The sequence below is a fragment of the Haematobia irritans genome, chromosome 2 (assembly GCF_050003625.1).
Source record: "Haematobia irritans isolate KBUSLIRL chromosome 2, ASM5000362v1, whole genome shotgun sequence".
Taxonomy (NCBI): Eukaryota; Metazoa; Arthropoda; class Insecta; order Diptera; family Muscidae; genus Haematobia; species Haematobia irritans.
Genome location: NC_134398.1, coordinates 195,625,215 through 195,643,440, shown reverse-complemented (window position 1 = coordinate 195,643,440; position 18,226 = coordinate 195,625,215). Strand labels below are relative to the sequence as shown.

At 37.1% G+C, this 18,226-nt stretch overlaps 1 protein-coding gene across 1 annotated transcript; it reads right to left on the bottom strand.

The window, feature by feature from the left end:
• Positions 1-12,745: 12,745 nt before the first annotated feature.
• On the bottom strand, positions 12,746-17,854 carry LOC142225220 (uncharacterized). The gene has a single exon (XM_075294995.1). The coding sequence runs from the start codon at positions 17,852-17,854 to the stop codon at positions 12,746-12,748; it is 5,109 nt and encodes a 1,702-aa protein (XP_075151110.1).
• Positions 17,855-18,226: the final 372 nt, after the last annotated feature.

Below are 18,226 nucleotides of genomic sequence, written 5' to 3'. Positions count from 1 at the left end.
AAAGCATTTATTTAAAACCTAATATGATAATGTCATTAAACACAATTATTATGAAATATTTGTGACAAAAATTTCTTAAGAAAAAATTTTCAGAATTACCGTTACATTACATATTCTTTTTGATTTTTTATGTAAGTGCTCGATTATGTGAATAATTATACCTAATGGTACCATCATTTATTCTATTTTATTAATTCGTTAACTACAACTGCCTAAAAATTTGAGAATAACAATTCGAAAATTAGCGAGAAGTATTTATTTTTGTCATTACAAGTTAGTCATTATAACTCGCCGCAATGTAATGCAACGTGTAATGACAGCTTTACTCCTGGTAATGTCAATTGTAATGAGATGTGGTTACCTAGTTTTTGCTGGGTCCATATTCAGAACATTTTAACATTCCACTATGGGCGGAAATCGCAAAACAGCGGCAAAAAGTCAAATTTTCAAAATGAAAAATTATTGGATATTCCAATTGAAATTACTATAGAACATCTTGGATAGTAAAAATCGAAAGTTAATTTAAAACTTGGCAACCCTGTTCAGGAGAAAAAGGCTGCCAATGTTTACCAAAATTTATGCCAGTTGCGTTTAATCAAGGCGAACAAAAATTGACAAATTTCGTACTTAATTTTTTTTGCAATAAAAGTGAATAAAGAAAACTTTTAAACGTAGATTCTAAGAGGAGGTTTAGTAGTTAAAAATGTTGTAAAGACTTTACAAAATATTTTTGTTTTTGAACTTGAATTTATGGATTCAAAAGTGCGATTTATATGTGAAAATTGTAACACATACGTATATTTGGGAGGAATAGAACTAGAAATGTTAACGATTGTTAATGAAAATTTTTGCTTATTATTGTTCGTGAGTAAGTGTATTTTTACGTGCTGTAAAGTTTGTCTGCCCATACTGAAATAAATGTAAGGGTTTTATAGTCAAATTTGGGAAAATCGAGCGATGCATATATATGGTAGCTATATCTAAATCTGAACCGAATTTGATGAAATTTTGCACACTTTAAGGGTACTATAAAAAATTACTTTGTGTTAAATTTGAAGACAATCGGGTGGTAAATAAGCGCAGTATGGTCTAATTTGTCGAAATCGGGCGATACATATATATGGGGGCTCTATGTAACTTTGATCCATTTTTTTCCAAATTCAAACGTGTTTGTCCTTTGACCAAGAAAACATGTTGTACAAAATTTTATCAAAATCGGTTAATAATTGCCACTGGAATCCTGCGAACAACAAACACAGAGGGACGGAATTAGAGTTAGATACCGAAGAATATGATTTTGATGGTTAATATTTGTTTAATTTTAATTAATAAAATTAATTTAATAAAATGACAATTGGTTTATACTATTTACATCAAGTTCTGGGGATAAGGCGCTTTCTTAATAAGGAAAATAAGCAAATATAAATTAAACTCCATCTAAGAGTATATTCTATAGTATTCCAAGTGGAATTACAATTTCGACCCCTCTATAGTAACGCACCTGGAATAAGGGGCATTGACTCCCTTTTTGTTGGTAACATTTGATTTTGATAAGATATATCGATATACCATGTTTGGCGATACTAGATTGATTGTAAATAATTTTTGCCGCAAATTTTCAATTTCCGCCCATAGTGGATTCGAGCGCTATTTGTGTTATTTACAGACATTTAATAGATCCAAAAATGGAATTAAATGTTCGTGTGATTAGTGTGTACAACGTGGGTTAACAACAGTGCATCTATATTCATCGATTCAATTTTTGGAGAAGAAACTTCACCAAGAACCAGTGTTTTTGATGGTATGGTCTTAGCTCACTCCAAGAAGAATTTTGTGAAGGTCGTCTATTGATGATGTGCGCAAATTGTTATTTCAAGACCGTCGTGGCCAATAAAAGTGGACCGAATACCTTAAAGTGATCCGATATTGCCTATTTGCATATGCTAATGATGTAGTTCCCATAGCAAATAGGAGCATTCGCCTTAACCCCACAAAACGAATCCGCTTTCCAGATATTGGGATAGCCAAAATTTGAGCCCCATTAAATGACGTTAACACGTGCCGCCAAACTTTTTGGCCAAAAAATTCGTTTTTTTTTTTTTTCAAATTTTGAGCTAAGGGCAGCAAATGTTAACGTCGTTTAATCGGACTCAAATTTTGGCTATCCCAATATCTGGAAAGGGGATTCGTTTTGTGGGGTTAAGGTGAACAAGATTCGGACATTTTTTTTTTGACCCATATAAGTTGCGGTCACTCTAGTACATATATTCTAGATCGTGGTGAAATTCTGAGTCGAACTGAGCATGTCCGTCCGTCTGTTGAAATCACGCTAACTTCCGAACGAAACAATCTATCGACTTGAAACTTGGTACAAGTAGTTGTTATTGATGTAGGCCGGATGGTATTGCAAATGGGCCATATCGGTCCACTTTTACGTATAGCCCCCATATAAACGGACCCCCAGATTTGGCTTGCCGATCCTCTAAGAGAAGAAAATATCTTCCGATCCGGCTAAAATTTGGTACATGGTGTAAGTATATGGTCTTTAATAACTATGCAAAAATTGGTCCATATCGGTTTATAGTTATATATAGCCCCCATATAAACTGATCCCCCGATTTGGCTTGCCTCTTAGGGAAGCAAATTTCATCCGATCCGGCTGGAATTTGGTGCATGGTGTTAGTATTTGGTCTCTATCAACCATGCAAAAATTTGTCCATATCGGCCCATAATTATATATAGTCCCCATATAAACCGATACCCAGATTTGAACTCCGGAGCCTCTTGGAAGAGCAAAATTCATCTGATTCAGTTGAAATTTCGTACATGGTGTTAATATATGGCCTCAAACACCCATGCAAAAATTGGTCGAAATCGGTCCATAATTATATATAGCCCCCGTATAAACCGATCCCCCGATTTTACCTTCGGAGTTTCTTGGAAGAGCAAAATTCATCCGATTCGGTTGAAATTTGGTACGTGATGTTAATATATGGTCTCTAACAACCATGCAAGAATTGGTCCATAATTATATATAGCCCCCGTATAAACCGATCCCCAGATTTGACCTCCGGTGCCTTCATCCAATCTGATTCAAATTTAGTACGTGGTGTTAGTATATGGTATCTAACAACCATGCAGGTATTCATATCAGTCCATAATTATATATAGCCTCCATATAAACCGATCCCGAGATTTGGTTTTGGAGCCCGTTAGAGGAGCAAATTTCATCCGAGTCAGTTGAAATTTGGTACATTGTGTTAGTAACAGGTTGGCTGATAAGTCCCCGGGCCGCGATTTCGACCTTCAAACGCTCCAATAATGCCATATAATAGTCACTGGTGATGGGTTTTCCCTTCTCAAGATAATCGATAAAAATTATTCCACGCGCATCCCAAAAAACTTTGCCAGCGGACTTTTGAGTCTTTCCACGCTTCGGAGAAGGTTCACCGGTCGCTGTCCACTCAGCCGACTGTCGATTAGACTCAGGAGTGTAGTGATGTTTCATCCATTGTCACATATCGACGGAAAAACTCGGGTGTATTACGAGTTAACAGCTGCAAACACCGCTCAGAATCATCAACTCGTTGTTGTTTTTGGTCAAATGTGAGCTCGCGCGGCACCCATTTTGCACAGAGCTTCCGCATATCCAAATATTGATGAATGATATGACCAACACGTTCCTTTGATATCTTTAAGGCCTCTGCTATTTCGATCAACTTCATTTTACGGTCATTCAAAATCATTTTGTGGATTTTTTTTGATGTTTTCGTCGGTAACCACCTCTTTCGGGCGTCCACTGCGTTCACCGTCCCCCGTGCTCATTTCACCACGCTTGAATTTTGCCTACCAATCAATTATTGTTGATTTCCCTGGGGCAGAGTCGGGAAACTCATTATCAAGACAAGTTTTTGCTTCCACCGTATTTTTGCCCTTCAGAAAACAGTATTTTATCAAAACACGAAATTACTTTTTTCCATTTTTTCACAAGAGCAAAAGTAGCTTCACAAAAGACGCTCTATTTCACAAAATAATTTGCTTACAGACGTCAAATTTTGACTCGAATCATTTGAAGGTTGGTACTATATAACAAGTATATACGGCCGCAAGTTCGGCCAGGCCGAATCTTATGTACCCACCACCATGGATTACGTAGAAACTTCTACGAAAGACTGTCATCCACAATCGAATTACTTGGGTTGTGGTATCTTAAAACTTCTTAACATCGTTTTCTAAATTGTGATTTAGTCCATACATGGTATATATTAGACAAAAAAGTTATGTATAGTTAAGTCTACAAATAATTACGAATCGATATGGACTTTTTGTACGCAGAGAGCCAGAATTGAAATATGGGGGTCGCTTATATGGGGGCTATATTCAATTATGAACTTGATATGGACCAATTTGTGTGTGACTGGGGATCGATTTATCTGAGGGCTATATATAACTATAGACCGATATGGACCTAGTTAGGCATGGTTGTTAATGACCATATACTAGCACAATGTACCAAATTTCAACTCACTCGGATGAAATTTGCTCCTTCAAGAGGTTCCAAAACCAAATCTCGGAATCGGTTTATATGGGGCTATGTACGATTATGGACTGATATGGACCACTTTTGGCATGGTTGTTAAATATCATATACTACCACCACGTACCAAATTTCAAGCAGATCGGATGAATTTTGCTTCTCCAAAAGACACCGGAGGTCAAATCTGGGGATCGGTTTATATGGAAGCTATATATAATTATGGACTGATAGGAACCAATTCCTGCATGGTTGTTGGATACCGTATACTAATATCACGTACCAAATTTCAACCGAATGGGAAGAATTTTGCTCTTCCAAGGGGCTCTGGAGGTCAAATCTGGGGATCGGTTTATATGGGGCCTATATATAATTATGGACCGATATCGAGCAATTTTTGCATGGGAGTTTGAGGCTATATATTAACACCACGTACCAAAATTCAACTGAATCAGATGAATTTTGGTCTTCCAAGAGGTTCCGGAGGTCAAATCTGGTGATCGGTTTATATGGGGGCTATATATAATTATGGACCGATGTGGACCAATTTTTCATGGTTGTTAGAGACCATATACTAACACCATGTACAAAATTTCAGCCGGATCGGATGAAATTTTCTTCTCTTAGAGGCCTCGCAAGCCAAATCGGGTAATCGGTTTATATGGGGGCTATATATAATTATGGACCGATGTGGACCAATTTCTGCATGGTAGTTAGAGACCATATACTGACACCATGTACCAAATTTCAGCCGGATCGGATGAAATTTGCATTTCTTAGGGGCCTCGCAAGCCAAATCGGGGGATCGGTTTATATGGGGGCTATATATAATTATGGACCGATGTGGACCAAGTTTTGCATGGTTGTTAGAGACCATATAATAACACCATGTACCAAATTTCAGCCGGATCGGATGCAATTTTCTTCTCTTAGGGGCCTCTCAAGCCAAATCGGGGGATCGGTTTATATGGGGGCTATATATAATTATGGACCGATGTGGACCAATTTTTGCATGGATGTTAAAGGCCATATACTAACACCATGTACCAAATTTCAGCCGGATCGGATGAAATTTGCTTCTCTTAGAGGCCTCGCAAGCCAAATTTTGGGGTCCGTTTATATGGGGGCTATACGTAAAAGTGGACCGATATGGACCATTTGCAATTCGATCCGACCTACATCAATAACAACTACTTGTGCCAAGTTTCAAGTCGATAGCTTGTTTCGTTCGGAAGTTAGCGTGATTTCAACAGACGGACGGACGGACATGCTCAGATCGACTCAGAATTTCACCACGACCCAGAATATATATACTTTATGGGGTCTTAGAGCAATATTTCGATGTGTTACAAACGGAGTGACAAAGTTAATAATATCCCCCATCCTATGGTGGTGGGTATAAAAATAATATCCATTTAATACTAGCAACGCCATCTATGTGTCAGACCGGGGATTTATCAGCCAACCTGTTATAGTGTAGACAATTATGACATACCTTAGATTTCCTCTGCTTCTTTTTCTGAAGCCGCATAACCACTATTTACATTTCAATGAAGTGCTACAAAGAAAATCTCTTCACCTTTTGATCTCATTTCCATTTGACTCCACACTCTATGTTTTCATAAGTTTACAAAAACCAACCTCTTTAAATAATCCCAAGCATTTATTGAAATTCCACTCATAATTGCTTATCATAGCTGTTAACCAGCTAAGTATTTCACTTAGCTCTGTTAAGGGCCTACTTAGTGTTGCTTTTCAACTCTTTCAATTATTCACAAATATTTACATTTTATTTAGTTGCTAATAACAAATTACAAGGTATTAGCATTATTTAATTATTAATTTCATTGTAATTCATTAATGCTCTTACCATTTATGCGCGCCGTTTGTTTACTTATCCATCCATCGAAAAAAGGTCAACAAAAATGTATTGAACTCAATGTTGATTGAGAAGAAGCAAAAAAAACGTAATATTACGAAAAGGATCAAAGTATAATTTTAATGTCTCATAATTAGGTGATGGAAGTTGGGGAGAGGGAGGGAGAATGGCTGTGATTTCCAAAGAATTCTTAAATGTTCCACAAAAATCTTTGTAAACTCCGGTAGACAAAGTAACAGCAAAAACAACAACAACAATTGGGAATTCATTTCATTGGCCATAATCAACAATCTCATATCTTGAAAGTAGTTTTTTTTCTCGCAAATACTTTGCCTTTCTCTTTCCATTCTCACCATGGTAACGAGAAACGGAGCAAAGTAATCTGTATTGTTTGTGCTGTTCGAAAGGGATCATGGTGTTATTTACGCCTCATTGAATATTAAGGTACGTGAGCCTAAGGGCACATTCAATTCCATTCAATTCAATTCAATATTCTAGTGTAGTCACAGCTACTCCATCCGCAAAGTCTATAGCTCTCCATTTTGTGGGTACAACGATGACAAGAAAACCCCAAGATATTGGCGTGGTGAGATTTTGGTTATGCGACTATGCGAAACCCAGCAAAAAGTTTGTACTCCAATGAATTAAGAAATGTTTGCATTTCGATTTTAAGTAACAAGGTTTGATAAAATAAAATGTTGGTAATGTTAATTAAAAAACAAACAAGTATATACGGCCGTGGATTGCATAGAACCTTGTACTAAAGACTGTCATCCACAATCGAATTACTTGGGTTGCGGTAACACTTGCCGATGACAAGGTATCTTTAAACTTCTTAACACCGTCTTCTCAATTGTAAGTTAGTCCATACGGGGTATATATTAAACAAAAAAGCCGACTAAATACGTACGAGTATATAATTCAGTTTGACAAAATTTTCTATATAAATAAAATTTTGATAAAATTTTCTACAGCAATAAAATTTTGACTAAATTTTCTATAGAAATAAAATATTGACAAAATTTTGTATAGCAATAAAATTTTGACTAAATTTTCTATAGAAATAAATTTTGACAAAATTTTCTATAAAAACAAAATTTGGACAAAATATTGTATAGTAATAAAATTTTGACAAAATTTATTCTAACGAAACAAGCTATCGACTTGAAACTTGGCACAAGTAGTTGTTATTGATATAGGTCGGATGGTATTGCAAATGGGCCATGTAGATCCACTTTTACGTATAACCACCATATAAACCGATCACCAGATTTGGCTTGCGGTGCCTCTAAGAGAAGCAAATTTCATCCGATCCGGCTGAAATTTGGTACATGGTGTTAGTATATGGTCTCTAACAACCGTACAAAAACTGGTACACATCGGTCCATAATTATATATAGCCCCCATATAAACCGATCCCCAGATTTGGCTGGAGGAGCCTCTGAGAGAAGCAAATTTCATCCGATCCGGCAGAAATTTGGTGCGTAGTGTTAGGATGTGGTCTCTAACAACCATGCAAAAATTTGTCCACATAGGTCCATAAAGATATATAGCCCCCATATAAAACGATCCGCAGATTTGATCTCCGGAGCCTCGTGGAAGAACAAAATTCATCCGATTCGGTCGAAATTTGGTACGTGATATTAGTATATTGTCTGTAATTACCATGCAGGAATTGGTCCATATCGGTCCATAATTATATGTAGCCACCATATAAACCGATCCTCATATTTAACCTCCGGAGCCTCTTGGAAGACAAAAATTCACCTGATTCAGTTGAAATTTAGTACGTGGTGTATATTAACACCTCAGCCTCAAAGACCCATCCAAAAATTGGTCGAAATCGGTCCACAATTACATATAAACCGATCCCCAGATTTGGCCTCCGGAGCCCCTTGGGAGAGCAAAATGCATCCGATTCAGTTGAAATTTGGTACGTGGTGTTAATATATGGCCTCAAAGACCCATCCAAAAATTGGTCGTAATCTGTCTATAATTATATATAGCCCCCATATAAACCGATCCCCAGATTTAACCTCCGCTGCCTTTTGGGGAAGCAAAATTCATCCGATCTGATTGAAATTTAGTGCGTATATGGTCTCTAACAACCATGCAGGTATTGGTCCATATCAGTCCATAATTATATATAAACCCCATATAAACCGATCCCGAGATTTGGTTTTGGAGCCTCTTGGAGGAGCAAATTTCATCCGAGTCAGTTGAAATTTGGTACATGGTGCTAGTATATGGTCTTTCAAAACCATGCTAAAATTGGTCCAAATCGGTCCATAATTATATATAGCCCTCATATAAACCGATCCCCAGATTTGACCTCCGGAGCCCCTAAGAGAAGCAAATTTAATCCGATCCGGCTGAAATGTGGTACATAGTGTTAGTATATGGTCTCTAACGACCATGCTAAAATTGGTTCACATCGGTCCATAATGATATATAGCCCCCATATAAACCGATCCCCAGATTTGGCTTGCGGAGCCTCTAAGAGAAGCAAATTTCATCCAATCCGGCTGGAATTTGGTACATGGTGTAAGTATATGGTCTCTATTAATTATGCAAAAATTGGTCCACATCGGTCCATAATTATATATAGCCCCCATATAAACCGATCCCCAGATTTGACCTACGGAGCCCCTTGGAAGAGCAAAATTCACCCGATCCTGTTGAAATTTGGTACGTGGTGTTATTATATGGTCTCTAAAAAGAATTGGTCCACACCGGTCTTAACTATATATAACCCCCATTTAAGCCGATCCCCAGATTTGACCTTAGGAGCTATTGGAGGAGCAAAATTCATCCGACCCGGTTGAAATTTGGTACGTGGTGAAATTTGGTACATTGAGCTAGTATATGGCCGCTAACAACCATGCCAAAATTGGTCCATATCGGTCTATAGTTATATATAGCCGATCCCCAAAAATAATCTACCAAAATTTTATTTTCCTGTATTTGCTTTCTTCGCCGTTTTGTGGGTTGTTGAATCTTCGTTTGGCTTAATTTAAAAATTGCTGCATTGTTGTTGTTGGGTGTAATTGGAATTCGGTTGTTGCTATTCTTTTGGGTACAAAAACTAATAATTTAGCTCATATTTAATTGGGAAGAATTCCCCAGTCCTTCATTGGATTTTATTTATATAGAAAATTTTGTCAACATTTGATTTCTATAGAAAATTTTGTCAAAATTTTATTTCTATAGAAAATTTTGTTAAAATTTTATTTCTATAGAAAATTTTGTTAAAATTTTATTTTTATATAGAAAACTTTGTGAAACTGAATTAGTTACGTATTTAATCGGCCGTATGGACTAACTTACAATTGATAAGACGGTGTTAAGAAATTTTAAGTTACCTTGCCATCGGCAAGTGTTACCGCAACCCAAGTAATTCGATTGTGGATGACAATCTTTAGTACAAGTTTCTATGCAATCCATGGTGGATGGATTGCATAGAAACATAAGATTCGGCCTGGCCGAATTCACGGCCGTATATACTTGTTTTCAATTATGTTTAGATATTTCAAAAATGTATGCTGGGGTGTCCATCGTATAAAGTTGCAGTTAGCCGGTGTAATGGCAAATATTCCTCTACATAATGTTGTCCTCACATCTAACACGAATTTCTCAATGAATAGAAGTTTTTTTTTGTGGATCAGAGAGAGATAGAAGATTTTACCCTTCCTGTGGTTTGGGAATGTGAATTGAGCAGCATTGGTTTCGTTTTGTCTCACTTTGGTTGGTAAATACTGAGGAGCTCTAATGCTACTGCAAATTCCTTAAATAATGTTAACTTGGCTACGTGTTGAGGTAAAATTCCATCGATTAGTGTTTGCGTTCAAGAAGCCGAAATGTATGGAAAGAAAAACTGAAGGCATTTACTATTTAGTTGAGTTTGCGAAAGAGTAGCTATGATTTTATTTATGCATACGAGGGTGTCCCTATAAACATTAAGCCAACCAAAAAGGAGAGGTTCCACCATTTGCAGTCATTCAGTGTCAAACACTGAAGTCCTATCAAGGTGTGATAAATTTCCACTTACGTATCTAAAGGGTGATTTGTTAAGAGCTTGATAACTTTTTTTTTAAAAAAAACGCATAAAATTTGCAAAATCTCATCGGTTCTTTATTTGAAACGTTAGATTGGTCCATGACATTTACTTTTTGAAGATAATTTCATTTAAATGTTGACCGCGGCTGCGTCTTAGGTGGTCCATTCGGAAAGTCCAATTTTGGGCAACTTTTTCGAGCATTTCGGCCGGAATAGCCCGAATTTCTTCGGAAATGCTGTCTTCCAAAGCTGGAATAGTTGCTGGCTTATTTCTGTAGACTTTAGACTTGACGTAGCCCCACAAAAAATAGTCTAAAGGCGTCAAATCGCATGATCTTGGTGGCCAACTTACCGGTCCATTTCTTGAGATGAATTGTTCTCCGAAGTTTTCCCTCAAAATGGCCATAGAATCGCGAGCTGTGTGGCATGTAGCGCCATCTTGTTGAAACCACATGTCAACCAAGTTCAGTTCTTCCATTTTTGGCAACAAAAAGTTTGTTAGCATCGAACGATAGCGATCGCCATTCACCGTAACGTTGCGTCCAACAGCATCTTTGAAAAAATACGGTCCAATGATTCCACCAGCGTACAAACCACACCAAACAGTGCATTTTTCGGGATGCATGGGCAGTTCTTGAACGGCTTCTGGTTGCTCTTCACTCCAAATGCGGCAATTTTGCTTATTTACGTAGCCATTCAACCAGAAATGAGCCTCATCGCTGAACAAAATTTGTCGATAAAAAAAGCGGATTTTCTGCCAACTTTTCTAGGGCCCATTCACTGAAAATTCGACGTTGTGGCTCGTTAGTAAGTCTATTCATGATGAAATGTCAAAGCATACTGAGCATCTTTCTCTTTGACACCATGTCTGAAATCCCACGTGATCTGTCAAATACTAATGCATGAAAATCCTAACCTCAAAAGAATCACCCTTTATTACCATAGTATTTTTCTAAGTGTATTACTTCTAAATTTCTATGTTAACATTTCGTACAAAAGAAGTGGTTAACTGAAATTGTTCAAAGCATGAGAAGAGTGTCCATTTCACCCACTGGAATAAATGAAGGCGTACGTTATAGCTTTTACAGGAGTTTATGGCTCATTGGAATGGGTTACGATATTTCTTTTTTTTTATTGATAATCTGGTGACTTTTGGTAGTCGGTAGTATGATTGGTTAGCTGCTTGGCTGACTTGCTAAAATTTTAGGCCTTTTGGTCATTCTCTTCCTTCTATTTCTTATTGAACGATGGTTTTAACCGCCATTTGTGGTGTTACGCTCTATGGTCTGGTGTATGGTGTGTCAATGCCTATTTTTGTGCGATGTCCTCTATTAAAGATCCTGTGGCTATGTTTGTTTTAGCCGCCTGGTGTTGATTTTGATATCGGCATTTATAGCCATTGTTATTGTTATATTATGGCGATGGGGAGGGGTGTCATTGTTTGTTATTGGACTTATTAATTTGTTGAGTTTATCTTTATCGCAGTTTTGTATGTTTTTTTTTATTACTTGACAAATGTTAACATCCTTGTTTGCACAAATTTGAGACAAATGTAAATAAAATAAAACGAGCTATTGACTTTGTACGATTAGGAGCTTTTTCCTAACCGGCAAAGTCTTTATTTATTAAATTAAAAAACTCTGCAAAAATAATTAAGGGCCAGTGTGAAACCGAAAAGCGAAAATAAGAAGACGAGAGATGTTGTTTGCTCGATTACAATGTTACAATAAATTTATTTCTCAAAATTCTAGCTATGCGGGAACAACGACAAAAAAGGGAATCAAAAATAAATAGTATGTATATTAATATGTATGTTTGTGCCCTTCATTGGTTGCTTCGTTTGTTTGCCTTCTAAGCGACAGTTAGAAGACAACAACAACAACAATGACAATATGTATGCTTGCCTCGATCGATGCTTTTGCTCTGCTTAAGATAAACAAAGCAGAGAAAGCATCGATAGAGGCAGAGGTAAACAAAACAACAGGTATGCACAAATAAATATCGAAATAACTCGAAAATAAATGAGAATAGTTAAACGATACAAAATAAACGAAAATTATATAAAATATGAACTAATAAAAAAAAAATTAATGTAAACAAAATCAAACAAATAGAATAGCAATAAAAAATAACAAAGTCAAAAACAAACATAGTAAAATAAATAAATTAAAAATATGAAATGCAAAAAAAAAAAAAATAAAAATTTAAATAAATAAAATGCAAAACATAAAGTTTATACGATGACCTAACATGCCGGCCCCATTGAAAGGGTTCTTTCAATTTAATAGCAAAGCTAGTTTGTGAATAGGTCGGCGTATTACTCCCTTTGTGGTGTTGACATCGGCGACTCGAATGCGTCCGTCTCGGCCAGGAACAGCGTTGATGATTCTTCCCATGAGCCATTTTTGAGGAGGAATATTATCTTCGTGAACCAAAACCAAAGAACCAATAGCGATGTTTGAGACAGAGGCAGTCCATTTATTTCTAACTTGCAGTTCATTAATGTACTCATGAGACCATTTCTTCCAAAATCGTTGTTTTAATGCTGTAATCTGAGCCCAGTGTTCCAGATTGCTGATATTGTTTGATGTGACTTCACGGTCAGGTAAAGAGCGTAAGGCACTGCCAGTGATGAAGTGGCCTGGTGTGAGGGCTTCAAAATCGCTGGGATCAGATGACATCGGGGAAATCGGCCTTGAGTTCAAAATGGATTCAATTTCCACTAGTGCAGTGACAAGTTCTTCAAACGTTAGTCGAGTGTTCGAAAGGGTTCGATTCAAGTGGCCTTTGGCTGATTTGACGGCAGCCTCCCATAGTCCGCCAAAATGCGGTGCGCGTGGTGGGATGAAGTGAAAATTTACGAACTCATTGGTACAATAGTTGACGATTTCATTTCGGTGTTTATCTTCAAAGAGAAAATTTTTTAGGTCTTTAAGTTTTGAGTTCGCGCCGACAAAATTAGTGCCATTTTCGCAATAGATGTCCGTCGGTAAACCTCTTCGACCAATCATTCTTTTAAGCGCTGCGATGAAAGCGTCTGTTGACAAATCGGAGACAGCTTCGATGTGGACTGCTTTTGTTGCGAGACAAACAAAAACAGCGATGTAAGTCTTATACGGTATTTTACCTCGAATGCGCAAGTAAGTGTTGACAGGACCACAGAAATCCACGGCACATCTCGCAAAAACTCTGGATGGGTTAAGACGATCCTCAGGCAAATTTGACATCATTTGTTGAAGAAGTTTTGGCCGATAGCGAATGCAATGGGGACATGAGTTAACGATCTTGCGGCAAAGACTTCGTAAGTTGATTATCCAGTAGCGCATTCGGGTCAGCGAAACCAAAGCCTTTGGGCCAGCGTGATAATTTTTGATATGAAGATGGCGAACGTAACAAATTACAAAGTTGTTGTCCTTTGGCAAAATAATTGGATGTTTTTGTGCCTCAGGAATATCAGCCAATTCCAATCGACCTCCAACCTTCAGAATGTCTATGCCACTTGAAGAGTCAATAAACGGGTTGAGACATTTTAGGGAACCTTCAGGGTCTTGTTTCTTTAATGCACGCTTTATATCATCTTTAAAATGTGTTTGTTGAATATTCCATACAATAGACAGAACAGCGCGATCTAGTTCTTGTGGTTGTAAAGTGTCAGTAGTGGCAAAAGTCGATTTTGAAAACGATAACTTGTAGAAAAAGCGAAATATCCAGGCAACAACTCGAATAATTTTTATATATGAGCTGCAATTTTCAACAAATTGTGAAACTCTGTTGGGTTGTAACTGAAGATTCAGAGTAGTTTTCCGTTTCTCTTTGTTCACGATTTCATGGTCAATTTCATCACACCTGTTTGGAGGCCATTTCTCAGACTCCTGAGTAAGAAAATCTGGACCAGAAAACCAAATTGATGATTGTAGTTCTTGAACAGTAGATCCCCTCGAGACAATATCAGCAGGATTCAAACTAGAAGGTACATGGCGCCAGTTACAACCACTCGTAGAATCTTGTATTTCAGAAACTCTGTTCCCCACGAATACAGAAAGTGTCGAAGAATGTTGCTTGAGCCAATGAAGAACTATCTGCGAGTCAGTCCACAAAAATACAGAACTTTTTGGAATGTTAAGAATATTTCGTGTTTTCATATATAATCGAGATAAAAGTTGCGCTCCACACAGTTCTAAATTCGGCAACGACTTTCGTTTGGTTGGGGCAACTCTAGATTTAGCTGTGTAAAGTTGTGAATGCACTTTACCAGACATAGTTTTGACTCTGATATAGAGACAACAACCATAAGCTCGAATCGAAGAATCACAGAACCCATGCAATTGGATGGAAATTGGATTGGGTGACAAACAATAGCGAGAAATTTGAAGAGCAGGTAATAATTCGAAATCGTGAACTAAATTCATCCAAGCAGTATGTAAGTCTTGTGGAACTGATTCATCCCAGCCAATGTTTAGTATCCATAGTTCTTGAAGGATAATTTTGGCTTTTATTATAAGAGGTGCCAGAAATCCAAGAGGGTCGAAAAGCGAAGACGAGAGTGACAAAATTGTGCGTTTTGTTACTGATCCAGGATAAGACTTGGGCGAGAACGAAAATAAGAAAATGTCTGTTTGTTGGTCCCAAGAAATGCCCAATGCACTTGTAACTGAGGACTCGTCCAAATTCAAATCTTTAACCGTTTTATCATTGCGAAAACTCTTATGATTTGAATGCCATTTATCCAACTCGAAACAAGCCATTTTCAAAATTTCAGTAACTTGGTACTTCAGTTCGGTTAGTTCTTCGATAGTTTCAGCACCTCCAAGAAAATCATCAACATAGAAAGAAGTTTTAATAGCCTTTGCGCCAAGCTCAAACCGATCCAAAAGTTCATCAGCAATATAATACAATGAGCGAACCGCGAGAAAAGGGGCAGCTGAAGTTCCATATGTAACAGTGTTTAGCTGGTATGTTTTTATTTCATCTTGATTTGAGTGTCTCCACAAAATATATTGAAATCTACGATCTCTCTGGTCAATCAAAACTTGCCTATACATTTTTACAATATCGGCAGTGAGAGCGAAGCGATACAAGCGAAAACGTAGAAGCAGTAAAAATAATTCTTCTTGAATTGTAGGGCCAACCATTAAAATTTCATTTAACGATTTGTGATTTGATGTGGGGCAAGATGCGTCAAAAACGACACGAAGTTTAGTCGACGTACTATTTGGTTTGAAGATGCAGTGATGAGGAATGTAATAGTGTGGTTCATGTAATTTTGGATTTTTCACCAGGCTCATGTGTCCCGAATCTTCGTACTCCTTCATGAACGAGACATACTTTGCTTTCAAATCTGCATCACGGTTAAGACGCCGTTCTAGAGAAGCAAAACGTTGTAATGCAGTATTGCGAGAGGCACCAAGAGAATTAGAAGGTTCCTTGAATGGTAGCCTAACAACAATTCTACCTGATGATTCACGAGACACAGTATTTTGAAAGAATTTCTCACATTCCATTTGTTCTGGTGTGAATTCGCTTACGTTGTCGTTAATTTCCTCAATTTTCCAAAGATGTTCCAAATTAATGTTAATTTCTTCCTCAGTTGAAAGTAAATATGATAAATTGAAGTTATTGTCCCTGGCAGCATTATATTTGCCAGTGACAATCCACCCAAATAAAGTTTTTTGTAGTTTTGGTAGATCTGGGCCAAGTTTGATTTGACCAACTGACAAAATATCGAAGAATGTTTCTGTACCAATGAGCAAATCGATTTTCTTAGATTTAAAGAAACTTTCATCGGCAAGCTGTGTACTAGGAGGCAGATTCCATGTTGAGACATCCAGTTCCGAATCAGGTTGATACGATATGTGTGGTGTGATACAAAAGGAAAGTGGCACTTCATAGTCAGTAATCCGAGATTTAACAGTTGTGAAACACTTATGCTTGATTTTTGTACAAGTGCTTCCAATGCTAGAAACTTCAACTGATTTTTTAACCCGTTGTAGTTTCAGACGATGTGCAAATTCATCTGTGACGAAATTTACTTGTGAACAAGAATCTAGAAGAGCCCTTCCTAACTTATATGAGCCAGAATCGTCTTTAACGAAAACCATTGCAGTTGCGAGAAGTATATGAGGAGACGACCCTTCCATGTGTGTATGGACGGAGGCAGATGTATTGTTAGTGACAGCGCTGGAGGTGGATGGCGTTGGCTCTGGAGTAGTGGATCTTGGACCCAACTGGGACCGATGAAGCATGGTGTGATGCGATCGAGAACAGGTTTTGCATTTAAACGATGATGGACAATTAGTCACTTGATGACCTTTAGCAAGACAGTTAATGCAAAGGCCAAGTTTTTTGGCATTTTCAAACCTAAGGGGCACATCCATATCTTTAAAGTGTTGGCATTGAGCTATATAATGATCAGATTTAAAACAAAGGGCACAAACACGTTTTGTACACGAGAAAGAATATCCTTGTTTGGATTGCTTTTGCGAAGATTTTCCAGAATGGTGTTCCGGACGACGAGAATTTGTGTTTGTGTCAAGTGATTCTAAATATTGACATCTTCTTTCAAGAACCTTGGAACAATCATCCCAAGTTGGCAATTGGCTAAAGTCGAGAGAGTCTTTCCATTTGCGTTTGGTATCGCCATCAACCTTTTGCATAACAATATGAATCAGCATTGCGTTGACAATATCTTTATCCGAACCAAGCGATTGTAATGAACTGTAAAGCGCTGAAACATTATCCACAAGGCTTCTTAATTGACCAGAATTTGGCTTTGAGACATCAGGAAGTTCAAAAAGAGTTGAAATATTTTCCATAAAAATCAATGTATTGTTGTCGTAGCGAGATTTTAAACGTTCTAAAGCCTTGGGATAATTTTCATTGGTGATTTGAAATGCTTTCACAGTTTCGAGAGCATGCCCTTGGAGGCAGTTTATCAAATGGTTGAATTTTTCGATGTTGGAGAGCCCATGTTCACGATCGATAATTTGTTTAAAAGAGGTAATGAAATTTTTGTACTCACTGTATTTCCCATTAAAGGTAGGTAATTTTAGACGAGGGAGTTTATTTGTTGGTACAGGTATGGAAAATGATGATTCAGACAATGTTGTGTTATGTCCTTCATCTGTAAGTTGTTGTTGTATGGTAGAACTTATATAGCAATACAAATCTTCAATGTCTCCACGACCACTATCATCAGGGTCAAGACTTTCAATTTTTGTTTGGGTCGAAAGAATTTGCTTAAAATATGATTCTAAGATTCCAAGGCGACACTTCAAATCCGCGACAGAAAGATTTTTATTTTTGGCATTTGCCTCAATCACTGTTTTTATACGAGAAATATTTTTCTTCGTTATGGTACGTTGTTGTTTTAATTCTTCCAAACTCATGTTTTTCAAAATGGAGAAATTACCGCACAAATGTATGTAAAATTATTAGGTAACAGTGAGGAGAGAACGCTTGCAACTCTTACAACAACAAAACTTTATTTAAATTCTTTTGTAGTGCAATTATTGACCAATGAGAAAAAATATGAAATAAATCAAAAGGCTTGAATTTGGGACAACACACTTTTATTTGCCTTATTTGCAATAAATCACAATGTTTTATGTTTGTACCACTTTTGAGACAAATTTGAAATAATTCCTTTTGTTGAAATTTTAATGGCAATTAAATGGGAACCCAACAACAATATTTTAAATGGCTTACAAGAACACACCCGCGAGACAAAACAGTTTTATTGGAAAATATTTCACAAATTT

Bases quoted from the DNA above. Each gene is read 5' to 3' on its own strand.
- LOC142225220 (XM_075294995.1), bottom strand. From the start codon at position 17,854: ATGAGTTTGGAAGAATTAAAACAACAACGTACCATAACGAAGAAAAAT.